This window comes from Notolabrus celidotus, chromosome 12 (genome assembly GCF_009762535.1).
Source record: "Notolabrus celidotus isolate fNotCel1 chromosome 12, fNotCel1.pri, whole genome shotgun sequence".
NCBI lineage: Eukaryota > Metazoa > Chordata > Actinopteri > Labriformes > Labridae > Notolabrus > Notolabrus celidotus.
In genome coordinates this window covers 19,331,975-19,359,116 of record NC_048283.1, presented here as the reverse complement: position 1 = coordinate 19,359,116, position 27,142 = coordinate 19,331,975, and the positions used below count along the sequence as shown (strand labels likewise).

The 27,142-nt window shown below is 42.8% G+C and overlaps 1 protein-coding gene across 6 annotated transcripts in view; it reads left to right on the top strand.

Annotated features, from left to right (window-relative positions):
* The window catches only part of LOC117823500 (transcription factor HIVEP3), a 56,051-nt gene that overhangs the window by 26,466 nt on the left and 2,443 nt on the right, over positions 1-27,142 (top strand). For 3 of the 6 annotated variants that reach the window (XM_034698713.1, XM_034698708.1, XM_034698711.1), the window contains 7 exons: positions 2,568-2,613; positions 14,625-16,951; positions 17,244-17,527; positions 17,747-19,792; positions 21,388-21,530; positions 25,407-25,582; positions 25,699-25,800. In XM_034698713.1, the coding sequence (XP_034554604.1) occupies positions 14,971-16,951; positions 17,244-17,527; positions 17,747-19,792; positions 21,388-21,530; positions 25,407-25,582; positions 25,699-25,800 (4,732 nt within the window). In that variant the 5' untranslated portion in view covers positions 2,568-2,613; positions 14,625-14,970. Of the gene's footprint in view, positions 1-2,567; positions 2,614-14,097; positions 14,148-14,624; positions 16,952-17,243; positions 17,528-17,746; positions 19,793-21,387; positions 21,531-25,406; positions 25,583-25,698; positions 25,801-27,142 lie in introns of those variants that run through there. The other 3 variants (XM_034698709.1, XM_034698710.1, XM_034698712.1) reach the window with 2 other exon arrangements.

Here is a 27,142-nt window from a genome sequence, read left to right as displayed (position 1 = left end):
CCCTCTGCCCCCTCCCCTCCACCTTCCCGTCAGAAGCTCTCAGTCTGAGGAACAGAAGACAAAGGGATGACGGATGGGTGAAGGTCCCTCGCAGGGAAGTACAGTATAGAAGGTGTGTGCTGTAAAGGATGACAATGAACACATTCAAGCAGACACAATACAGAGCCTGGGCCTGTGAAGGCAGCAGGCTGTGAGAGAAACACAGCATCAGGCCAGCACAGTCCCCTACAGCAGTCAGCCAGCAACCGCACTGAGCGAGGGGTAATCACCAACTGCTGAACAACACTGCTATTGAGTGGGAGCAAATAAAACAAGAGAGGAAACAGAGTAGAAGAGATAGAATAGGAGAACATGTGGACAATTCAGAAGCAGGAGAAGAGAGGAAAAACAAGAGACCGGAATAAGAGCAAATGAGAAGGTGTTCAACACATGAGGTTAATGGGAGAAAAGAAAAAAGGAGCAGTTCCAGTGGTGTAGACCTTGAGTTGAGTAGCATTTCTCCAGTTAAATTTCAGCACTTTTTCTTAAGCTGCATCATTACACACAGAGCAATGCTGGGATAACAGCTCGGTCGGCTGTAAACTTTGTTAGCAACTGAATCTTAAAACCGCAATTCAGTGTTGATTCAGGTTTTTGACAGGTACTCAAATTATCTGCAGAGGTCTCCTGCTCTCCAAAATACATCTTTAAGATTCTTAAAGCTGGAAAAAACACTTTGACATTGAAAATCAGAATCTCTGTGAAAGTTTTCTGTTTCAGACTCAAAAAAAGTAAAAAAAGGGTCTGCTGGCTTAGCTGCTGCAAACTTGTCTGCTAGTGTTCAGTTAGCTTACAGGCAATGATTTCTTCAGTAGTAATAGTTCACAAGTCTTTTTCAGAATCAGAATCAGCTTTATTGGCCAGGTATGCTTGACTTTGGTAAACTGTGCTCTCTTTGTACAAGACACAAATAGAAATAAAATATAATAAAAATAAAAATATAATAATAATAACAACAACATCAGCTATAAATACAAAGAACAACAAATAGGCATGACTAATATGTACAGACTAAAATAATATGATAATAGTGCAGTGGTGAGTAGCAGAGGTCGTTTTACATTTTAAAAAAAAGTATATGTAGGTGACAATTAAATAATGAAATAAATAAAAATATATTAATTATTTTTTCAACAAGGATTGGGTTTCTCTTACCCCCCAACAAAACACCAGGTAATTATAACTTCAAGTAAAAAATCAGCCTCCATCAGCCTTGTGGAGGGGCTAGCTTAACTTTGAACAGACCTATAACCTGTCATTTGGTGACTGATTTGATCAATTAGTGGTAGTTGTAGAAGAGGGAGTGATAGTAGTTGTAGTAGTAAGAAATAATTTAATACAGTATTAACTGCTTGTGTGCTTGGTAAAACCAGAGATTGTATTTAGGAGGGTATGAGTTGAATGTGGCCTTGAACTGATTAAAACAACAACATTCTTAGTCAGGTGAAACCTGACCATAAAGATAATAATATAGTAAATCAAGAGATGAGCAACATAGCTTGCTCATACACGTCATCTGGCTGAGTACCACCCAGGCATCCACGTGCTGCCTGCCCGTGAGGACCCATGCCCCCCCCCCGCCTGTCACCTTCTGATCAGACGCCTGGCCATCCGCTCATTCCGTGTGCCGGCTCGTCGCTGTGTGAGCATGTTTATTTTAGAGTGTGTGACTCACACTTCCTGTGCTCTGCCAATGAGGCAAAGCTGTATGGAACAGCAGGGGCTCCATTCATTCTCAATTCTCTTTCTCTTTCTGTTTCTCTGCGTTTCTCTCTCTCGTGTTGCAGCACTGATAGGAGCAGCCGGAGTTCTGCGTAATGCGGGGGTTTGCTTGAATGGATGCCACTCTGGAATTCATTACATGGATGCAGCGCAATGACACTCAGGTTGCAAGTGAAGGACTTGTGTAAAAAAGGATATTTTCATGTAGATTTTGTCACTTTGGAATAATGTTGTATCTGCCACAATAAAATATCTGTGCTGATAATGAGAGGATTATTTGAGGAAAAGCCTCTAGAGTTTGGTGTTTCAGGGAAAAACCCTTGTAAGACCTGTTTGTCATCCTTTCTACTGGCAGTGAGCCACCAACACTGAATGTGTAAAACTTGAAATACTCCTGTTTCAAGTCTGTACGAGCATGTTTGTTTCCTTATCTTGCTTAGTCATGCTTTGGTTGCTTCAGAAATGACAAAAACATGACAATTTGACGCTTTTACTGTAAGCCAAAGAGAATGCTGTGATTTTTTACGGGAATACAAGTTGTTTTTAGTTCCTTATGCCACCGCATCCTCCTCCTGCTCATACATTTATACAGTGGAAACATTCATTTAGTGTCTCCCTCTCTCACCATACCCCTTTTTGCCTCACCCCAGCCTCTCTCCTTCTCTCTCTCTCTCTCTCTCTCTCTCTCTCTCTCTGTCTCCCTCTCTCCTCTTCTCCCTCTCTCCTCTTCTCCCTCTCTCAGCAACACACCCACTCAAACAGTCATATCCGCTCTCACTCTCTGGCTCTCCCTGCTTGTCTCGCAGTGCCTGTGAAGCGTCTCTGAGGGGGAAGACCAGACTGCTCTGTCAGGTAATCCAAACTCAGCCGGTTTCTCTCTTCCTCTCTCTCTTCCTCTCTCTCTCTCTCTCTCTCGTCTTTCTTCCTCAACCTCCCTCCCTCCCTTCACTCTCTTTCTCTTTCCTTCTCCCTTGGTTAAATCAATCTGTCTTCCCCCACTCTTCGCTCTTTTCTTTCCCTCCTTTTTATTATTTAACTTTTCAGCCATGGTTAATGAGTTGAAATTAAGCTGCTTCTCCACTTGCAGACTTTTTTTCATTCATTTGAAACTTCTGCTGCTAATTTTTTCATATGATACTTTATAATCAGGCACCTTAGCACCTTAAGGTCACACCGGGCTTAAAGTTTGTCTCATATTTGAATGTAAAAAACTTGTTGTTAATTGTTTTAAGATAACTTACCTTGAGTTTATGTCAGGTTGTCACTGAGCTGTATGAATTTCATCTTTTTCAATCAGTGATAAAGTCATCTGAGAAACTGAAACTATGTGATCACAAAATGATGTTTTCCATCTGTGAAGGTCCCTGTGGATTTAAACCAGCATCCTGCATTGCACCTGAAGTTGTGGAAACTTTGTTTTTAAAGTTGATCATGTCACCAAATTGGCAACTTTTCCCTTTGCCTGGGTTATCATTAAAACTTTCTGCACAATCCCCTCCTGCCGCCGAGGTGTACATTACCCAGCTCCTCTATGCCACTCGCATTTCAGTTAAAGGCTGTGTTGACCTGCAGTTCACTGGCTTGTGTTTAATCAAAGTGAACACTGCAATGGTTGTGATCTGCCAGTCTTATCGAAGCCCTGTGAAATCCTTCTCAGCACCCTCTCGCCTCAGAGGTGCAGCGATCCCGACGAAACAACCCTCACAGAGCTGAGAGGGTGAGTGAGTGAGCGCTCTGGTATGTGGTGTTTTCTCAGACGGTGTTCTCTTTAGCGCGCGGCTCCTTCTGACAGCAGTGAGATCCCTGAGTGTGTGTGTTGGCCTCTTAGGTGTTGGCATCTTAGGTTTTGTGCTCTATCTGAAATCTGGTTCTGCCTTTCTTTGAAACACTTTCTTCCTGTTGTTCTGTGATTGGTTGGTGTGACTCTCTAGGATTTTTGGTTGGAGTTTGATTCACGGCTCTGTTTTTGTTGGCGATAGCAGAGGACCGGTTGTGATTTCACTTTCCATTTGCCTTATAGAGCAGGGATGCACAATTAACAGCTATTTAACATTATTGCAATGTTAGCATGAAATGCATTGCTAAAGTTTTGCAATAAAAAGGGAATATTCAACATTTTACCTGTTGGATGGAGACTTGAATTCAACTACCATGCTTTCACATGATTGTGATACAGTCAGGTGGAGCTCAAGCTAGCTATCAGCTACCCCAGATTAATGGGTGCAGGTTTGGAGGTAAAATAAAACCTGCTTTTTGGATAACAGTATCAAATGTCATGCTGCTACATTAAGATTTGGGGTCTGCAGGTGTAGCTCTCAAAGAGAATTGTGCATGTGATCGTGTGATGTAATATCAATCAACTGTCAATCAAAGGAGGTTAGATGTCGAAGGTCATGCCAGCTTGTCGATACATGCAGGGGCCAAACATTTCCCCCTTTACTTCCTGCTGCCAGTGTGCGTATGTAGTCAGAAAGGATGCTGGGAGATAAATTTAGACCTCCAGCTCCCTCTCCATCTGCCGTTGCTCAGAGTAGGCTGGTTTCCATGGGAACCTGCACCAGGCTACTGCCAGTAACAGAGAAAGGAGAGAGAGAGCCATGTGTGTGTGTTTGTGTGTATGTGTGTGTTTTGAGGAGGGGTATGACAGCAGATTTTTTAAAAAGCACTTTAGAGGGTTTATGTGTTCCCAGGGCACGAGGTAATTTAATGTTTAGCCCATATTTTCATCTGTCATTACTGGCTGCATGAACACGTCGGGGTATTGATGAGGAAATGAACACAAACTCTCCCGTGCATGATAATGAAGTTTTTACTGTAAATCTGCTGCAAAGCTCCTGCACTGATTATTGAGCTGGAGTTGAGCTAAATGTTTGCTTTATTGGATTTACTGTATTAGAAGCCTAAATGCTGGAGTTAATAGACTGGGAGGACAGAGGAAGACAGAGTGCTCATGACAGCGTGTATGTGACAGCATGAGTGTGTGTTAAGGATGTAGAGCAGGGGTGTCAAACTCAAATACACAGAGGGCCAAAATAAAAAAATCGATGCAAGTCAGGGGCCGGACTGGTTTAATGTTTATTGCAAAACTTATTGAAATGAACTTATTGCACATATTGAACATTGAACTAGCAAAGCTTAAGTTATTGCCTATAAACATTTAAAAAAGGAAAAATATGTTGCATTCATTTCTTATTGCTCAATCTGCAGCTTATCTAATGAACGAGCTTTACTAATTTCTTTTGAAAATATTTTTCCACAGAAGAAGAAGTAGAAGAAAGGTACTTTATTGATCCCCAGGGGGGAAATTCAATTTTTTCACTCATGCTATTTTGGACATGCTACACATACAGTTTTTTTGGTATATACATACAAACGCACACACATGCAGTGAACATACTTAGGGAGAGATGTCATAGTGAGAATGCTGCCGTCAACCAGCGCACCCCGAGCAGTTGGGGGTTCAGTGCCTTGCTCAAGGGCACCTCGGCAGTACCCAGGCAAGTGAACCAGCACCTCTCCAGCCACCAGTCCACTTGCCAAACTTCGTCCATACTGGGACTCGAACCGGCAACCCTTCGGTTCCCAAGCCAAGTCCCTATGGACTGAGCTACTCCCGCCCCCCCAGGCCAACAACATTAGCAAAAAAAGTTCTGCAAAGAAAACCAAAATTACCCTGTGGTAGCAAGAAAAAGTGCAAAAAGGAAACATTAAAGCTCAGTCTGCTGCTTTGTGATGCACACTAGTCTAAGATACTCAGCATCTCATCTTGGATGCAAGTTTATCAATGTTTGGGGTCAGGCTCTGAGCTGAGGAAATCCTCAGGATTGAGTGAAGGTGTTCATCAGTAAGACGACTCCTGTGAGATGTTTTGTTTAACCTAATCAAAGAGAACAGTTGTTCACACAGGTAGTTTGGCAGCACAGAGAATTGCTCAAGTTTTCTTGCAGCATCTGCGTGTCCCACATGTGGTGTGTGGTTTTAAAAGCCCTCACTGCAGCGTCTGTGATCACACGGCCCCGCCCCTGAAGCTGCAGGTTGAGCGCGTTGAGATGGCTCGTGATGTCACACAGAAACGCCACTTCACACAGCAACTTTGTATCACGGAGCTCTGTTGTGTCTTTCCCTTTGCTCTCCATGAACTGACAGATCTCCTCACGCAACTCAAAACACCTTTTCAGCACTTTCTCTTAGCCATCGCACCTCTGTGTGATGGGGCAAGTCACCATATTCTGAACACAACTCCTCCATAAAGACTTGAACTGGCGCTGATTTAAACATGTGGCTCTTATGAAGTTAACTGCTCATGTTACGGTGCTCATCACATGGTCCATTTTCAAGGCTTTGCCACACAGTGATTCCTGGTGTATGATGCAGTGATAAACTGTCAGCTCACCTGCGCTGTTTTCCTCCCGCATCTTCTCCCGGATCCTGCCCACTAATCCACTCTTTTGCCTGCACTTCGCGGACGCTCATCCGTCGTCAGTCCCACACGCTTATCCAAAGGCAGCCTCATTTCATTTACACATCTGGATACCTCTTCAAAGAGATCTTTCCCCGTAGTTGTGCCATGCATTGATCTTAATCCCAAAAGTTCCTCTGTTGCGCACATGCATATACTCTGCTTCCCACCTGTCTTGAACCCCCCTGTTTTCAAAGTCCACCTTTCGTTTAGCCGTTTTTGGGGGAGAGGGAAAGCTGAAAGTTGACTGCAGGTGACTAGCTTCATAAGGCTGATGATGAGCGGAGTCGGGTAACGGCTCTCGCGTGCGGGCCCTCGATTGACATGCAGTGCATTGTGGGACTTGTAGTTTTAGTGGTGCGTGCAAAATACCGTCGGGCCAGCTCTATAAATAATTTGATATTATCTCGCGGGCCAAAGATAATGCCACCGCGGGCCGGACTTGGCCCGCGGGTCTTGAGTTTGACACATATGATGTAGAGTTTGAGATCTTCTGTGTGGACAGGATCCCTTCGGGTACCTGCTTCAGTGCATGTTTCTGCTGACCGAGCACACACACAAACACTAACACACACACCTGCACACATATTTTCACTCTCTCTCTGGACCACAAATTAGAAGGTCTGCATGTTTCTAGAAAAATCTGCAATGATTGGTCACATTGTCTAATATTGTGATAATGATATGATGTGTGATACATAGAGAAACTAGGGGGCATATTAGCTCTAATGGTTTTTATGTCTGTTTGATGTTCTTAAGATCAGTGGTTCTCAAAGTGGGGTCCTGGGACCCCTGGGGGTTCGTGTACCATAGCGTGGGGGTTCGTGTAATAATTAGAATACATTTCTTATAAATTATAAAATTGTGCTGTGTCATTAAAAACAGCATATAAACCATTGTTAGGATACCATTTAGTGGCTGGAAAGGGATATGTGAGTCTTGCTACTGTTAATTTTCTAAAAGTGTTTAAGATCAATTACATGAAAAGTATAAATGCTGTCATGTTGAGTCCACAAGGAATGAAATGACCCTCTGTTTTAAAGTATACAAGTGGTATTTACATGATTCAAATTGAAGTGTTATCTGTTTATCACTATGAAACAGGTCTGAAGTATTTAGATTGCTAAGTTTTACAATACAACTAGTTCCAAGGGCAACTAAGACTGCAAATGGTAGTAAGCATGTGCTTATAATTGTAATTGAGGGGGTCCTTGGATAATGTTCTCACCTATAAGGGGTCCCTGCTTTAGATTTTAAGCTTTAGCTTCATCCAGCTGCATCAAAATGGCATGAAAGCAAGTCCAAAAATCATTCTGCTTTAAGGTGCTACGTCAATGTAATAAACCTAAACTTCAACTTTAAATAGACTCATGGAGAATCAGAAAGTATGGAAGCCCTAAGTGGACATGCCTCCATACATTTTATTAAAGGGATAGTTGAGATCTTTTTTTTTTTAATCCAAAAAAGAAAAAATACACTATAGGAACACTGGAGAATGCAGGGGAAGAGATGTAATGAACTGACTAAGACAGAAGGAATGTAGAGAAACTTAATACACAAAGGGTAATCAAACACAGGTGACACACAGGACAAAGGTGCAGCTAATCATGGTGGTGCATACAATCACAGAAGAGGGAGCACCCATAAAGTAAGAACAAAGTAAAACAAGAAACACCACACACACAAGGACCAGAGCAAGAAATGGCAATATAACTCAAGAAATGATAACTACATTACAAATCAAGGATAAAGCTAAACTTAAACGATACATTGTGCAGCCTTACAGTTTAGGTACAGACACCAGAAATCGTTCCACGCAACAGTCATAACATACTGCAGGTGTTCTGTGAATTATTGGGCAGTTGCTAAAGAAAGACCAAAAGACAGAAAAGTTAGGGAATAAAAATATGTTGTTTTGCAGATTGTTATTTTTTACAGCCTTGTGTGTCTGATCAGAAACCTCCACTCAACAGACAGTAAAGCAGCTTCATGTGGCTTACTACTGGCGTCTGAGCCTAAAGATAGAGCACAGTGAAGAAGAACCCTTCCCCAAAAACATCTAAAAGGTCAGACAGAGTCATAAAACCTGTTTGTTGTCTTTACATCTTTTATGCTATAGTGTATGAGCCAGTGGTGCTTTACAGTGCAGTGTTGAATGTAAGAGGTGCCGTTGATAACAAGTCATGCCTGTGGAATGAGGATGATGAGTGAGGAAAACCCCTCGACAGACAGCAGGAGGACCGGCTGACTGGAATCAGAGAGGGTCACCTCAGGGCGCTGCGGATGATTTGCTGGTCAGATGTGTCAGAGTAGATTTAGGGCTGATGTTTGTGAGTGGGTTTTACTCTGGGGAGTGCAGTACTTCTTCACTGTATGTGTGCTGTAGGGTGTTTGTGTGTGTGTGTGTGTGGATGTGTGTGTGTTTCAGCTTTTGTAGGCTCGGCTCTTGCATTCCTCTCCCTCGTCTTCCTGGCAGGACTCTGACTGTGTGTTTCCCCGCTCAGAGCTGGCAGTCTAGACGGCCATGAATAATGTAGGCAATGCTCTCCCCAAACCTTAAAACCATCTAATCGCCCTGTTTAAGGGCGGCATCAACTGCTCCGCCAGAGATCATTAAACCTACACTCTGATAACCAACTACATGAAAAAAGACATTTATTATAGCGGGATTGGGAGAGACAATTTATCTTTCTTTTTGTGCTTTCCTTCTCCTGCTCAATCCTATTTTCTGTGCACAGCATCATCCCTCTTCTCCTTCACATTCAGACCCACTCACTTTCTGCACATTTTCGTCCCTTGGTTACCTCCTTCCCTCCCCTCCAATATATATCTTCTGTTTCAATGTTAACTAGTTTTTCTCTCTAAAGTTTGCATATGTGAATTCTGGAGCAAGAACTGGATGTATAGCATGTTTGTACGCTTCATTATCTTTGATTTAACCTATCAGCATGCATTCCTAGAGAGTAATATATTTCTCTGGATCAACAACTCGGAGCAGGAAAAGCTTTAGCTGGCACCACCTACAAAACTTCTCCGGAGCAGTGAATTTTAATTGTGTTGATTTGCTTTGTTACACAGCCTAATTGCTTGGTGTTGATGGTGAAAGTCTGCTGTAATCATAGTGTTGGTGTGCTCGGAGGAACACACACTGAACAGATGATCAGCTCTCAGCAGATGTGGGGGAACGTGGAGATGGGAGAATCTGTCAAGTTGTTTCCAAGAGGAAGACCGATTCTCCTCTTTTCTTTCTCTGTAAACCGTCTCTAATGAAGGCTGACTGTGCAGAGTTTTTTTTAGACACTTGGTGAGAGCAAAAGTGTGGCTCATTAAAAAAAAAGAACCTGTCAGTGCTGCCTTGCTACCACTGGCACCATAAGCTGCAGTCTTTGCCTGGGCCAGTATAGTCAGCCACTGGATCCCTGATTCACTCTTTCCTCTCTTCCCTACCTCTCCTTACTTTATTTTGCTTTATTTTTACGCCTACTTCAAACGCATTGATTTTATAGTAAGGAAAAGCTTAGATTTTTACTCTCTCACCCAGAGATGTTCTAACACTATTTTATCTTACCAGATACCTAGAGTTAAGTACTGGCAGATATTGATTACTAGTGTTGTAGTCAAGACAGTACTAACCAAGACCAAGACAATACCAAGAAATTATGGACTGAAACCGAGTTAAAACTAAGACCATTTACAGTACATCTATGAAAACTCATCATGAGAGTGAGCTAAATAAAGCAGTTCTCGTTTTTTAGTTTGCATTTGAGTATGGTGCAATGGTTAGCCCTGTGGCCCCACAGCTAGAAGGTTCCTGGTTTGAATCAGGCAGGTGCCTTTCTGTATGGAGTTTGCATGTTTCCCTGTGCATGGGTGGGTTGTCTCAGGGTGCTCCGGCTTCACAGTCCAAAAACATGCTTACCAGGTTGGTTGGTTGGTTACTCAAAATTGCCCGCATGTGTGAGGTTGTGAATGAATGGTTGGCTGGGAAATTTTCTCAGTATGCATCGGACCAGTCTCTGTCGCGAACTGTTTCCCACAATGCACTGCGCTGTTACGCGTTTTCTTTTCTTTCTTTTTTTGACAGGGGGCACTTTGTTTATAGTTGCTGGGAAAATTATTAAATTCCATATCAACCACATCTTAACTTTTTAAACCATGAGTGATGCTAAAGTTTCGCGATCAGCTTTGCCGTTGTTTACTTCTGCTTTACGAAACTGGAAATCCGGCAACGCTTAACCCAGCATACTGCAAAACAGATCGAATGGAACAGTCATACTACATACTACTTTCAAACCCAGTACTACATCCGCAGATAGTATGCAGCAGGCGGTTTCAAAAACATCCGTTGCCTGTTCCTACATGTCGGCCCTGTGATAGGCTGGCTACCTGTCCAGGGTGAACCCTGCCTTGCACCCAATGACAGCCGGTATGCTCAAGCATCCCCTTGCCCTGAACAGGGTGAGTGGTGCAGCAAATGGAAAGATGACTGGAAGCATTTGAATAAAAGTACAAACAAGTTATCTGCAATTTGTTTTAAAAGCACCACAATTCAAAAAATCTGAAATCTTACCACGTTTGTTCATCTAACTTCTTGTCAAATATGTCATAATACTTATTTAAAACCACATTCACCTGAAAAATGCAGATAAACATTTCATTTATTAATTAAATAAATAAATAAAAACAAAAAAGGCCTGTATTGCAAGAAATTAGGTCTTTATCTTGACTGAAGATACTCTAGTAAATGTTGCTAGTTGTATTGGTAGTCATTTTTATTCATTTCAAGCAACACAATAATAGTTTTTGCTTAAAATAAAAAAGATGCTCATCTGGTGACTGAGGCATATATTAAGTGTAATGAGATACATCTGATTAGAAATGAGATGAAAACACTCACTAAGATTAGGTTTTTTTGCCGATGTCTCATGCACATACACAGTGTGGCCCCTATCAGCATTCTTTGTCTCAAGCAACACAATGGAACAACAACTTAAAGCAAGCTAACTTAGCCTTGCAAAGTGCATTTGAAGTTATCAAATATAAACCTATACAGAATATAAAGTCTGTGGACTGCATAGCTAAAATTCACTTAATCTCTCTGGATGAGGGAGTTAAAATATCTGAAGACGTCTGACACAGAGCTTGCTTTGCTTTGTGTAATTTACAGTTAATGATAGCTTAGCTGTCTTTATACTTCTTTTAAGGTATCTGTATAAGTTCAATGTAGTCAAACTCCTTATGGTTTTATAAACAAAACTTAATAAATTACAGACAAGTTTGCAGACATCTCAGGAGCATACACCCAACCTCTCCTTGTGTCTTGTTGTGTGCAGGGGGCTTGTCACTTATTTGGACTGTAACACCAGGAAGTTTGCGGCTGTAACCCGGGAGAAAAATATCAAAATACTAATGTGCTCAAGTTATTTTTTTTTTTGGGAAAGAGGTGTTTTCCTTCTAATAACAGTAATAACGTGGACAACTAGCCTGTAAATTCTTGACCGGTCTTGATACAAAATCTAGAGTCCTCACAGTCTTTTTTTATGATCACAGTTTTTTATTAGTTTTCACATTTTCACACAATAACTGACGGTACACATTATCCACACAGGACAATCCACAATGACGACAAAGTAATCAGTCAGACAAAAACAAAGGAATAAGATTACAAATAGACAAGTGACTATATATATAAATAAAAATGATAACACTAACAGTAAAATTAAATACTAATGATAACAGTATGTAACTTAAAGAGAGGTACGCACACTTGAACATAAAATGTGTTGTCTACCATTTACAGATTGTAGTATAATCATCAAAATACAGGGGTCTGTAAGTCTACATCACCAGGCAGAATTAGACCAGTTTGTTCCATTTAGATGGTTTGCAGGATTTTACATTTTTTCATTCAGGGTTCGTTGGGGTTGATCAACCTAAATTATTATATCAATAAAACAAAATTAAAAGGGTAGCTCTTAACTCGATTAAGTTCTATGGTCCCGTGATGAGATCAATGTATCTCCCCCATTTGGCCATGTATAGATCTAGTCGGTTTATCATCCTGTAGGTAAGTTCTTCGTAAGCTCCAACCACACTTAATTGGGTAAACCATAGGCTAGATGGAGGGAGATCCACCGTTTTCCATTCCCTAACAAGGATCTTACGACCCAGCATGATGGCTGTGTGGATCCATCTTGTATGGGGTTCAGGGATCCCCTTTAAGGGTGTGTGATCCCCCAGTATGTATAGGCCTGGTAAGTATGGGATGTCTTGCCCCACGACCAAAGTAATACTTTCATGAATTGCTGTCCACCACCTCTGGACCTTAGGGCAGGACCATAGCATGTGAATCAGGGTGCCTGGGTCCGCCTCACATCTCCAACATGTCGAGTCTTCCCTTAATCCCACCCTGTGTAGTTTTGCGGGGGTCCAGTAAATAGAGTCCTCACAGTCTTGAGACTGAATAAAAAAATGTTTGATTCGGATGCTACAACGCCCCCAAGTACCCCTCTGATACTACTGGGATGAAAATTAATTATAAAACTTATATTATCTATGTTTACATGTACAATATTTCAACAACCAGATAAAGACCATTTTGAGATTCCAACTTCACTGTTCACACAAATAAAGTGAGTTGGATTAGTCAGAAACCAAACTGACGTGCAGAGATGTCCTGCCAGTCTAATCTGCCTTAAATAGAAGCAGATGAAGCTGTTCCTTCCTGTTAATTGCATTATGATGGCCTTGTATGTCCTTTTAATTGCCTTATAACAGGCGTCCTTAAAGCTTTTCCAGCAGCATTTGATTTGGTAAATGGTCCCCAACTTTATTCAACTCTACATAAACCTGTTTGAATTACTCTGTCTTTGTAGCCATTCAAACCTCAGGATTTTTAACAAACGGGAATTTGGAAATAAAAACTGATCTGTGTTGGCCAGGAACGATGCAGAGCCATGCATGAGTGAATAGCCGAAACATGATGCCACATTTGAAGCACTATCAGAGGCAGATTATTTCTAATACTGCTGTATCAGTATGAGGATTACATCTAGTTTCTTAACTCTGTGTAAGTGTGAAGCAATAGAAACTCTCAATACTCTTTTATCTGCTGTGGTCTTTGCTGAAACTGTCTACTCTATCATAAAGATCCACAGCTGTAAGGTGAACACACTCCCTCAGCGAGCTGTGATCTCCAGAGTGTGAGCTGGGGGTGATCGCATATACTCTTAATATCTTAGGCGATGATTGATACTCTGGATGAGCCTGCACGGGGACTGTCAGCAGTTGGGCATGGCTGCTCAGTGAAAATGTTATGATTGGCCTCATCCATCCCTAGAATGTGTTTTGATTGGCTGTGATACAGGAACCCCCTCCCAGGGTTGAGACTGAGTGCAGGCTTTGTAGTAAGTGGGACATATTACAGAACATACATCTTGATAAAAATGGGGATTTCATCGTACCCTGATCGTCTACACTTAGCTCCTCACAGACACAGCTCTCTGTAGAAGTGTGTGAGCTGGAACTATTACAATAGATCAATCTTGATAAAAGCCTTTCACAACAAGTCTAAGTCTTGGTCCCTCATAAACACTGCACCTGGTGGCAGAATAAACCCCTGTCAGGGTGAGGAGCTAAGGCTAGCTGTTGACAAGTTATTTTATTTACTAGAACACCATACCCCTCCATTTACCCCCATTTTCAGTGCCAGATCACATAAATAAAAGCTGTGTTTCCAACATTTGTTTTGACTCCTCGCCCTGACACTGTGGTTGCCTCTCTTGTTGCTGTGCTGTGGTTGTTGCATGGCTGGCTGTCTGAAGATCCAAAAGTGTTTGTACAGTATCTGAACATGCACATAGTACGTGCCCGTTTGCTCAGATTTCCACCCAATCAAAAGTGTAGGCCAAAAAACACATGCAATACGGTAAAGTGTCCCTGTCTGCTTCATCTGCCTCTGAACAGTTGAAGTCAGGACAGATGGTAGCAATAACATGTTGATGAAGCAGTTAGATCATTAAAGGCTCATTGCAACACTGACTCCACTTAACACTTCACCTTGAAATAATACTGTTTGTCATATATGTAGGAGCATTTTTTAATAAGGAGTTTCATGATAAGACTCTTGATTTTGGCCGTCTTCTCTACAATCAGAACACTTGGTTAGACTGTATCGCAGGTTATTTGGTCACATTTATCAAAGACTGAGTAATCGTCATCTTTCATAAAGCAGGGCAGGAACTTTTTATGACCTCTTTGTTTGGTTGATTTTCTAAATAAAAATATGCATTTTTATGTTGTTATTATGGATAAATATTTGTAATTTTCTCAACACTTTGTGACATAACCTTAGAATTTATTTCCATTTTTAAAACCTGTACTTCCTGTCTTTCTCTGTTTTCAGACCCATTCAGATGCTGAACGGCTAACGTATAATAAACAAAGGAGATGCAAGGAAGACCTCGGGAAAGCTTTTAGAATGGCCTGGGTTGGACTGAAGCGAGGCTACTTTGGACAGAGAGATGATCCATGTTTACCTGCATCCATGCAGCTCCAGGGCACCTTTTAATGATGCCTCACATGGTCCTCCATAAAAACTCCAGGCCCACACTGAAAAAGGCCTTCCTCTGTGATTTAAAAGTCAGTGTGTTGATGAACCCCTGCCTCTGACCTCTCTGCTGCCATGCGGTTAGTCCCATGAGGCTCAGAGAGCCCTTCCTTGTGTGTCTTTGAGGCCTCCTCCCCACTCTATGGAGGCTGAGCCTAGCCGTCCAGCTGATGGGGAGCGCCCTGGAAGACAAGAGCAGCAGCATGCCACAGCTGAATCCTCACTAGGGTCTTGTCCACCACTGCAGCCCCAGCAGCCTCCTAATCCTCGGCCTGTACACAGATCCTTGGGCCGCCTGCAGAACCGGCAACCAAAACGCACTGACCTTCTGCTTAGGTTACAGCAGCAGCAAGCAGTAGCATGGCAGCATTCAGACACCCCAGGTACCTCAGGAGGAAGCTTCTGCTTTCCAACTTCCCCATCAACCTCATCCCTCCCCTCTACTTCCAGCCAGGGTGAACATGGTCATGGGGTCCCATCGCAGTCCAGCCAAGAAAACCCAGAAGTGGTTAGCTCACCAAGAAAAGGAGAGAAAAAGCCCCAGAAACCAGGGAAATATGTGTGCTCTTATTGTGGCCGTCCATGTGCCAAACCAAGCGTACTTCAGAAACATATTCGTTCACATACAGGAGAAAGACCCTACCCTTGTGGCCCTTGTGGATTTTCCTTTAAGACCAAGAGCAACCTGTACAAGCATCGCAAGTCCCATGCCCATCGTATTAAAGCAGGCCTAGCATCCAGTCGAAATGAGCCCAGTTTGAGTGGACCAGAAGGTAGTGGTGTTGGAGAGGAACCTGAGGAACACACAGATGGAGAAAGCACTGAGTCTGAAGAGGAGACAGGCCAACACAAGAAATCCTCCTCTAAAGAAATGCTGGGCCACCAGAGGAAAGGTAGCAAGGAGCCGTTGGAGGAGAGCCAAAGACCTGAAGACTCCCAGGCTGTAAAGCAGAGGCTAGCATTGAGGCTTAGTGAAAGGAAACGTGGCCCAATGGCATCTCCAGATGATCCTCCTTCCTCTCTCTCCACCTCATCTTCTTCTCTAGGCCCTGGAAGTAAAGGCAGCACAGAGTCTGGCTACTTTTCTGGATCAGGCAGCACGGACCTGTGTCAGGTTAGCCCTCCCAGTGCCAGCGCCAAAACATATGCAGAAATTATTCTTGGGAAATATGGAAGGCTGGGAGGGCAGCAGCGCAGTCCCCATCAACAGCATCCTCATACATCACTTTCATCATCCTCAGGGACAGAGGACAAGAGTATTCCCTTCAATGTACCCAAAACTCAAGTAATAGAACACATTACCAAGCTCATAACCATCAATGAAGCAGTAGTTGACACTAGTGAGATCGATAGTGTAAAGCCAAGGCGCTCTTCTCTGTCCAGGAAGAGCAGCATGGAGTCACCCAAATTTATTACCCCTAAAGATCCCTATATATTTGATCCCAAAGGAGAAGTCCCCGGCCCCAGTGGTTTGAGGCACCTCCACAATCCTGAGGCAGATCCATTAGGAACCCAAGAGCTGTCAGCAGTTCCTCTGCTGAGATGCCACTCAATGCCATCCCCTACCAGTCAAGGAGAGCAGTCCACCTCTGGCCCCATGTCCCCCAGAAGTTACCGTCTCTGCCAGTCGTTTGATGAGCAGCAAGCAGTGGTAGCAGAGATGAGGGTTGGCCATGCCCAGCGTATGCTGCGGCGCCAGCCTGCCATAGAAGTCCCATTGGGAGCTGAGGTCATGCTTGAGGAGGCCAGTCCCACTTCTTCCTACTCAGCCAGACAGCCACAGCAACAACAACAACAGCCAAGAAGTCCAAGCCTGTTTGTGTGTGAAGCCTGTGGGGCCCCCTTCCAACACAGTGATCTCTATGATGCACACAGAGGAATATGCCCAGGGCGACAAAAAGTAGAACAAAAGAGCAGAGATGTGGGTAAAACATCCAGGGAGGATCGCCCCCCAATGATGATGCACTACAAATTCAGAGCACTGGCCATGGCCGTGAGGAAGAGAAGGAAAGAGGAAAGTCTGGAGGAGGATCCTCCCAGCCCCGGATCTGTAGCCATTTCAGGCAGCTCTACTGGGCTCATTCCTATGTCAAGCAGACCAGAGCATGGCCAGGTCCTCTCAGGTTTGTTTAAGTACCCTTGCAGCAGCCAATACAATCATTACATTGGCCTTTTTGAGTGATACCTTTCTTGTTAATTATAGCCTTTTATCCTCTTCATCATCTGAGGAACATGAATAGCTAAAGCAAAGATATGCATAATAAATGAATAGCTGTATCCACATAAGTGAAATAGAAACAGAGAATAAGGACATCTCTGTAAAATTACATTAAAAAAAAGGGGGGGGGATGTTTTCAAGCCAGTATGCCAATAAAATTTGACAGGAGCTTATATGTTTGTTTTGTTTATTTCTAGGTGTTCCTTTACAGACTGATCCAAAACCAGACCAGGATAGAAAGGGTGTGTCTGTGATCCAACACACAAGCTCGTTTGAGAAGCAGGAGAGCATATCCACTGAAAGTCAGGAAGCAGACCTCAAAGAGAGTCAGCAAAGGCAACAACCTGAGCCAAAACCATCACCCACTACATCTCGCCTCATACGCCAGCGAAACATTCAAGTGCCAGAGATCCTTGTTACTGTGGAGCCTGATGCTGACATGCCATCTGTGTCACCACCAGTGACAGCATCCTCATCCAAGGTATGAATTAAAGCAGTATTTGGCTTTGTATCTTGAAATTGCAAACCACTTAAGTTCCTTGCTTTTATACATGTGTCATCCCCTCCCTTTTAAAAAAAATAAGGCCTTAAGTAATTGCCTGTTTCATGTTAAATAAATGTTTACTCTTTAATCTAGTTTGTGTTTCCTCTTTCAACATCAAAATCTCAAGGTAATTAGTTAATTATTTATCTCTCCTAGGAGGCAGAGAGAGTGGAGGAGTTCCAGTGGCCTCAGCGTAGTGAGACCCTGGCCAAGCTCCCTGCAGAGAAGCTGCCACCAAAGAAGAAGAGACTCCGCCTGGCAGAGGCAGCCCAGTCCTCTGGGGAGTCTAGCTTTGAGTCTGTGTCTCTGCCTCGCAGCCCCAGTCAAGAGAGCAACATCTCACACACTTCAAGCCTCTCTGCGTCTTTTGAGGAGACAGCAAGATCAGATTCTGCCATCTGGGCCTCCAGTAGCCAAAGCTCCCAGATGTTGATGGTGCCATCAGCTTCCCACCAACACCACCAAAGCCAAAAGGAAATGAGGCGTTCAGCCTCTGAGCAGACCCCACCTAGCCCACAACAAACAGAGCAGATCTCAGAGACTAGGAGTAAATCATTTGACTACGGGTCCCTGTCTCCTCAGCAGTCTTCGTCCTCCTGGAAAGAAAGGAGGAAATGTCTCCTTGTGAAGCATGCCACCTTGGGGGAACCTGAGCAGGAGGAGGGGACCAACATGAGTCACTTGTCCAGAGCAGAGAGTCCAAAGCCTGGGCCTTCCCACTCAATCCACCTGCCACCCTACTCAACCGAGGCAAGCTCTTGCTTCAACCCTGAAGCTGCAGGGAAAGCATTGCAGCTGTTGCCACGACAAATCTTCCCACCCTCTCAGGATATGCTCCTTTATCAGCCCAGTGGCCAGCAAAGGTTTCCCCAAGGACAGCTATCTCAGCTGCTCCCTGTCTCCACAGGCATCTCTGATGTGCTGTCTACCCAAATAATCCATAGAGCATTCTTACATTCACAGACAGGACCTCCACCTATACAGTTACACCCAGCACAGATCCACATGGCTGAACAGTTAGGTATACCTTTCCCTCAGCTTCCTGCTCTTGTTCCTCTGCAGTTCTCTTCCAGGACTAGAGCTAATCAGGCACTGTGCTTGCCTTTGTCTTCAAGACTTACCACACAAGTTCCTTCCATTGCAACTACGGAGAGCAGACCCGCCATCGCTGCTATGTCATCTGCCCTTCCACGTCAAGCCCTTGTAAGAATCTCTTACCATCACCCAAGGCCGGTTATTGCCACATGCCTGGCACAGCTTACACCATTAGTGTCCATTGTGGTGCCAGTGCGACTACAGACCCATATGCCGACCTATGCTAATGCCATGTATACAACCCTGTCCCAGATCCTGGCCTCCACCTGTTCACAGGGACCCATTTCTTGCACAGCTATGGTCATCATGGGTCAGGTAGAACGGAACAAGCTCCAAAGGTCCTACCTGAAAGTCCCCTCCCCTGACTTCAAAAGCCTTCTTTCCATTTCTCTCCCCACAGAAATGGCCTCGGGTTCTGGGGAGGGGTACGGCCCTCTGGGGGCTGGAGGAAGTAAGCGCATGCTTTCCCCTGCAGCTAGTCTGGAGCTCAGCACAGAGGCCCAGCGTCACCAGAAAAGGGTGAAAGAGGAAGGGGAAAAGGAGCAACATAAAGCAGAGGAGGAGGGGGACGAGGAAGAGGAGGACAATGTGGTACAGAAGTTTAGACAAGAAAAAGCCAATGAGAAAAATCAAGAGGTGGGAGAGGAGAAACAGGCACAGAGAGTGGAGTTCACAGCTGTTAAAGTGGAGGGTCAGCCAGAGCAAGTACCAAGGACACAATATGCGGAGGAAAAGAAGAAAGAGGAGGGGAGGAAGGAGTCAACAAGCCAAAAAAAGGAGGGGATGCTAGTTGTGAAGGAAGGCATTAAAACACCAAGCATCCCTTCATACCCCAGCCTCGACACCTCCACCTCAGTCAACTGGTGCTACCTAAACTACGTCAAACCCAACCCATCTGCCCTATCGGACCCTTGCTCTTCAGTGTATTCCACCTGGAGTGTCAGTGCTCATAACCCAAACTTGCCAGGACTCAGCACTAAGTCAGTGTTGTCTCTACTGTGCTCCAAACAAAAGCACAGCTCTGAGACGTACACCATGGCAACAGCCCCAACCCTAGCCAAAAGCCAGTTGGCCCCTGCCAGTAGCAGCACCTCACGTGTGTCAGAGGTAAACAGAACAACTATATTGGATTTATGATTATGATGATATCATACTTCTTTAAAACTGATGCCTAGATTTGCTTCATGGGGTTTGAACAGATATTGCTGTGATAGGTTTGGATCAAGCAAGAAGATGATTATTATGATCAACTGTTATTCATCAGTTAAACCCATCTGTATGTAGATTTATGATATTCATTTAGCTCTAAATATGCATTTATGGAGCATCAGAACAGTGGTTTGAGTACCAGAGTACCAGAGCTAAAGCAAAATTGTTAAAAGTAACCTCATCAACACTGCGCTACATTGAAGAGAAATAGATAGCCATAGCACACCATCTGTTAGCAACAACGCTAAAGACAAAAACTATTAAAAAAAATCAGAATGTGCTGAAACAACCAGCAGCAGACTAAATCTATATTTCAGCTTTGATCATCATCTCACCTCCTCTGCATAGGTCTTTAGTTTTGTTGGTATGAGGTTGCTTTTCGATTTAGGACGCTTTGGTTAGCTTTGGCCTGGCTCACAGCTGCAACCTACCTAACAGCTGATGAAGTGTTGTGGGGCTTAGTGGATGATGTTTGAGGCTTTTCTTTTCTGTGAGTACATGACAAGTGAAAATTTGTAAGTTAAACCATCATCTCCAAATTACCTTTGGTTGACTATAAGGGGGCAGCCCCAGCTCAAAGCCTGTTGTTGCTACAAAGGGAGCTGAGCTAGCTGTGTTCACATCAGAATATAGTAGCTTACTAGAGAAACAGTTCTGTGTCATGAGCAGATTGTTAGCTGCATGCAGATGTTTGTCTAAAAATGTTATAGCTAAATCAACATGATATAACTGTCCATGGTTTGCAGGGTTGTATTTGTATTTATAATACAATAATAATAATAATAATACTATATAGGAATAATACAAAAATGATAATACTAATGATACCAAATCTGGTCCTGCACCTTCAAATTGTATAGTTGTATACAGAATCTGTAAATTCTGTTTGGTTGCATTGTGGGGAATGTAGGTGCCAGTCTTGCTAAGTCTTGTTCTTTTTTTAACCACCCACATTAGACCAACAATGCGATAGGACTGCCATACAAGATTGGTGGAGAGCTCTTTTAAAAAATGAGACAGGGTCGCTGGTGACCTAGTGGTCTAAGCGCCTCACATACAGAGGCTACAGTCCTCGTCACAGGGGTCGCCGGTTCGATTCCTGGCCGGTCGACCATTTCCTGCATGTCTTACCACACTCTTTACTCCCTACGTTTCCTGTCTCTCTTCAGCTGTCCTATAAAATGAAGGCAAAAAATATAACTTCAAAAAAAAAAAAAATAATAAATGGGACAGTTAGGGTGCCTGTTTAGCTCTGTCAGAAGAGCAGGTGGCCCATATATAGAGGCCTTGGTCCTTGGTGCATCACCTGCTGGTTTGACTCCTGGCCTCGACCCTCTGATGCACATACCCTGCCCTCTTCTCTCCACATTTCCTGTCTCTCTTTAGCTGCCCTGTCAATACAGGCAATAATGCCATGAATAAAGATTTTAGAAAAATCAAAGTGTTAACGTCTTAAGTTCTTTTGATATTTTTTCTGTGTGTCTTGAGTGTAGGTACATGCCACCCCAGCCAGCACCCTCGCCAGAGTGAAGGATGAACAGCAGCATGAAAAGGAGGAGAAAAAAGAGACGACAGAGGAGGAACCTTCCACCTCCAAACACAGTGAGGTTCCTCGAGTTCGCATCTTTGAAGGCGGGTAAGAAGTAAAAAAGCTAGATAGTTAAAGCTTGAATCTTTTAATTTGAACTTCATTATTTCCTAAAAATTGCAGTGCCTCTTTAGCCGAGGAATGTGTACTTCTGTCACAAACCAATGACTGAAGACAGCAAAACAGCAACCATGGAGTGCTGACAAGAGTACACAGAGAATATCAGTAACAGATGGGAGGCACTGAAACCCACAGAGACTTCATTTGTACCTGCAGCCAGGCTGTTTTTTTCCCTCATACTGCTGGCATGATTGCTGTGTTTAAGAAGTGTTAATTTAGAGCGGTAGCTGTGTGTGTGTTTGTGTGTTTGTGAGGAGGAAAAGGTTGTCTCTGACTCTTTGTAAAACTCTCATTAATACCTGTTTTCATGGTTACATAAGCTTTAGAGGAGCAGTGTGAAGAATTCTGCAAGCAATCAGTATCCTTGATATGATTGTCATGTTTGTTTGCGGTGTGTGCATTTGTTTGTCTCTAAACCTGTGCGTTTGTGTACACATATTCACAGAAATGTGCTTTTCCATTTATGTGTGAGTGATTGTTTCCAGTGAGGACTCTTTTTGCCTTGTTCAGAAATGGAAGACGGCAAAGACGGAGTAAACGATAGAGATGGAATGTTTCCAATTAATGAGGATTTTTAAAACAAACTGGTTTTCCAATAAATAGATGTAGTAATATTTTAAAAGAGAGGTATTTAAAAAGTATTTTTCAAAAAGTATGAAAAAGATATATTAGGGATCATTTAACTTAGGGTTGTGTCTCTGTGATGATGTGTCTGTGTGTGCATGCAGGTCAACCCTTGCACATCAAGGCTTGTGTCTTGTATCAGTGTGCACGCAGATTGAGTGTGACGGAGTAGTCTGGTTAACAGCAGATAAGGCACTAATTACTAGTGTCACTCTGCAGCTGCACATTACACACATCCAGGAAGTGCCTTTTTCCTTCATAGACATCCCCTTTGCTTTCTCTCCCTTCTGTTTCCATCGCACCACCTTTCTTTACACGCTGCTGTGCCACTGGCAGTTTTCCAGTTTTACCTACATATGTATTATTCTCTCTTGAGTCCCTCTCTCTATGTCCTCTATCTTTCTCTCTCTCTCTCTCTCTCTCTCTCTCTCTCTCTCTCTCTCTCTCTCTCTCTCTCTCTCTCTCTATACCTCTACCCTTGATGTCACGTTGTATTTCCTCCATGCATGCAAATAAGCACAGCAACTCTCTCTTGCAGAATGTATGGCCTGACTGTTAGCGCTCATTATTCCTGTCTGCCTTTTGAATGCTACTGATTTACCTCAGAGATCAAGTAACATTTTTTTAAATGCAAATGCATCATGCACCTTTGAGTATACTCTGCTTCATTCTACTTGTACTTTCACCAATTTATGAGGTCCCTTTAAGAAAGAGGGCTGCAGATGTCCACAGAGTTTATGGTACATCAAACAGCTAAAGAAACAGATATTGAGTCAGGGAAACTTTCTCTCAATAGCACATGCCTATTAAGCATGCTTTGCTGTTTCTTCCAATTGGCAGCAAAAGTCACTTGAAAATCCGCTTTAACCCCTCCCTCTCTAATCCCTCATATTTAACACAGATTGAATTATATCCCTAAAGTTTATGCTTAAAAATTCACATTGATTTCCATTGTTAAAGTGGTAAATATTGCTTATGAGTATACCACTTAAACTTGTGGAATGGACATTTGCAGTCCGGCAGCACAATTTATTCAGCAGGGCTTAACATGGGATCCCAACGTTTGTGGGTAAACACTGTCAAATTGGTTTGCAGAGTATGGCTACAGCTAGCAGATCTAGAACCCCCAGCCTTCGGTCCTCCTTACAGTTTAACTTCCACACACTGAGCTAGTTACACATTGATTCAGTTGGGTGGATCTGTGCCAGTTTAACCAGACACAGCCTACATACAACATTATCTCCATCGTACATATCAAAGTATAACCACAATGCGCTGTGCCTCAAGATGCCATGTCTTATCTGTGATTGTTTACATCCAGGTTGTAGAACATTATGTCAGTAATAATTACATTAATATAGCATGATGGCATTAACCACAATTATAATCAGCCATTAACCAAAGCTTCAGCCCAATTCAGTGGTGGATGGCTACACAACAGCTTTGACACACCATACAACTGTCCTACAATATCAGAAATATGAATCATTTGTTTAGCAAACTAGTAATTCTGGCGCCGGATTGTGTGTTTAATTGTTACGTAAACCTACGTCTACGCGCTCTACTCTTCTTGACGTACACCTTCTTTAAGAGTACTTGGAGATTTTAGATTAGAGGATTTAAGGATATGTTACCACTATGTTGGCTTACTTTTATTGTTTCAAAATATACATTGATCATAGTTCCCTATTCTAGTTCCCCCCCTGTCGAAAGTAGTCTGGAGATGTTCCTGCAAATCTGCCGTAGTGGCCTTGATGCCACAACAGAAACAGGCTGATTATCAGTTGAGTTTACTGAGAGACAGACAGCTGATTTAATTCTGTAAGTGTGGAGTGAAACTTTGTTTTTCTGAGATGTGGAAAGATATTTTTAGCAGTTGCAAGAAAAACATGCCAGTAAACAGTAGCAAGTTTGCAAATGAATACAACATAAAGCCACTGTTGAGACTATTTTAGAGTTGGGCAACAATTTGTTATGATTTGCTTCTGCAGGTTCTGTTATGAAATAGGGAACATTCACAGCCTGGGTTCTTGTAGATAGGGTGGATTTCCTGTAATTTAACACGGCAAACACACTATAGTTATTTACAACTCAGACTGGATTTTGCAGCTCTTCATTAGTAGTAAGAGGAGATGGGGTTTTCAATAGAGGACAATTCAGTCAAATATGAAATGTCTGCGGTCCACTTAGTCCACAAATAGCCTCTTGGTAAACATCAAGACTGTGTGCAAACAGTGTTTTTATAGACTAGATCTAAATGTGTTGCTTGATTTTTATATATAGTGTCTATTTTAGGTTGTGGGCCATAGCCAGGCTTCCCTGCCCTCTCTTTAGCTGCTGCTGTTGTTGGCAGGGTGGACCATCACAGCAGAATAGCTGGTATTCTGTACGCTCAGGGTGTAGTGGGGGGAACAGCCGAGGAGCTCAGTGCTGCGGGGGTTTTGGTGGGGCTTCCCTGACCCGCCTCCATAAAGAGTGCCTTGTATCCCAGTGTCTCTTGTATGCCTGTCTGAATGTGTGTGTAGGAGTGTTTTGGGTGCAAATGCATGAATATGTTAATGCTACACACAAACCCCCATCCTAGTGTAATAAAGGCTGCACAAATTGGTATATTTTTTAGGAGCAATCGGTCCCATAAGTGTGAAAGTTGTGTATGCGTTGTGACAAAGCCAGAAAGATTAATGGAGATTTATGGCTCTATTCTGCAGTTCTCTGAAAGCATTCAAGCATCTTTCAGCATATTGTGCCACCAGAGTTTCCAGTGTCATCAGCCTTGTTTCCAGCAGCTGTTTTCAGGAGGAAGCTGCTAAACATGATCTTATCTATCTTCTGGTTTGTGATAGATTCAGTGGGAGCCTTTGTGTTGTCTGTTTTATTGAGTTTGTGTCAACTAAATTTTGTCACTTGTCATTTTTAGTTAACCATTGATGTATGCTGTGTAACATTTTTGTATTGTGATGAAGAGTGAGTGTGCAAATTGTGTTTATCCACCATAAAATGATAGACAGGCGCAATTAGCAACTCCTGAAGGATGTATTAAGGGAGATACAGCTTAAAGGGGAAGATTTAATATAAAATTAAATTATATAAATAAAAATATGAAATTAAATGAGAGAAATCATGTGATTATTTTTTATCATGATTAAATTTCTTATCCCTCACTCCCTCTTTTTCTTTCAGGTATAAGTCCAATGAGGAGTATGTTTATGTGAGAGGTCGTGGCAGGGGAAAGTACATATGTGGAGAATGTGGCATCCGCTGTAAGAAACCAAGCATGCTAAAAAAGCACATCCGAACACACACAGATGTCCGTCCTTACGTCTGCAAACACTGCAACTTTGCCTTCAAAACCAAAGGTAAGAGCACAGCTACATAAATATTGGAGCCTTCTTCTTTATTCCAAGTGGTTATATCTTACCTTTGTTGTTCAAATCCTGGCCCTTTTTAATGTGATTTCCTTGTTCCTTTCCAGGAAACCTTACCAAACACATGAAGTCAAAGGCTCATGGGAAAAAATGCCAGGCGATGGGAGTATCTGAGTCATCCCTGGACGAGCCAGAGAGCGAGGAAACAGGTACTTTAGAGGGGATGGAGAGGCATCTTTCCCATCCACTGAAATGTTTGGTACACAGCTGGATGAACTTGTGTGTGCCTGTGAAGAATGGTAGCTGCTCAGTACTGACAGCTTATGCAACACCATGTTCTATTCTTTTCCCCGTGGCCTTGCATAAAAAATATGAAAAAGTAGAAGAGAAATGAACAAAGAATACAGAGCAGTTTGGCCAGGACACCTTGTTGTCAAGGATGTTTTGCTGACATATGACAACACTTATTTTTGCCACCTATAAAAGCCCCAAAAAACCCACTATCTCCTCTTTAACCTTCCTTTACTAACCCTTCCCTCCATGTCTCATTCATGCTGACAAACTCGCTCATCACTGCCAAGGATGCGCCATTTAAACCATCTTTCCATTCACAAGGCTGCTGAGATAGTTTGTGAATAGAGGCATGGTGCTATTCAATAAAACCCCGGTCCTTTCATCCCAAGTCTATTTATAACATGGGTATGATTGGTGGGGAGTTAGGTGTTGTCAGAAACATACTGAATGCTGCCCTAACACTTAGTGCTTGTTGAAAAGTGTTCAGTTAATGTGTCAAGATTTTTTCAGCTCTATGCATGCAGTGATAGACTGTTTTAATTGAATGACGTGGATGTTCAAGAGAACAAAGCAAAGGGATAGTTGTGTGAGATACTTATGAGGAAGTATGTATATAACCTAGAGTAGAAGCTTGTTAGCCTGTTTTCTTTTTTGATGGACTAGCTACATAAAAGCTAAGCTCTGCAGTACTGTGGATCTGATTGAAGCAAAAGTTTAACCACTTAAAATGTTGAACCTCTGGTCCCTGGTTTAGCTCAGCAGTTCAAACGTGCACCCCGTTCACAGAGGTTCAAGTCTTTGATGTGGGCAAACCAGGTTTAAATCCGTGGCCCCTTGCTGAATGTCATTCTCTCTCTTCTCTTCACTGTTTCTTACTCTATCCACTGTCATGTCCCCTGAATAGAGGCATTTAAAGCCCCCAAATTGTGTTAAAAAAAACTCCTGCATTCAAAAGGTTTACAATTTGAGAAAGAGTTTGTTTTTTAAGATTTTCACTTCTTCCCCGCCCTAGAATATTCTCAAGGGGAACAGGCTTCATGTTCCTCGGGAGTAGTTCATTTTTTTATACCTTCAATCAGCTGCTGGGGTCAGGTGGGGCCATGGGGAGCTCTAACTGGATTTATTTTTCACTTTAAAACACATGGTATGAAATTAAAGGGCTCATAGCACTGTAAATATACTGAGAAATGTAGCTTTAACTTGAGGTGACACATTTCTTCTGGATGGTATTTAGTTTAAGTGCTTCGGTATGTTTTG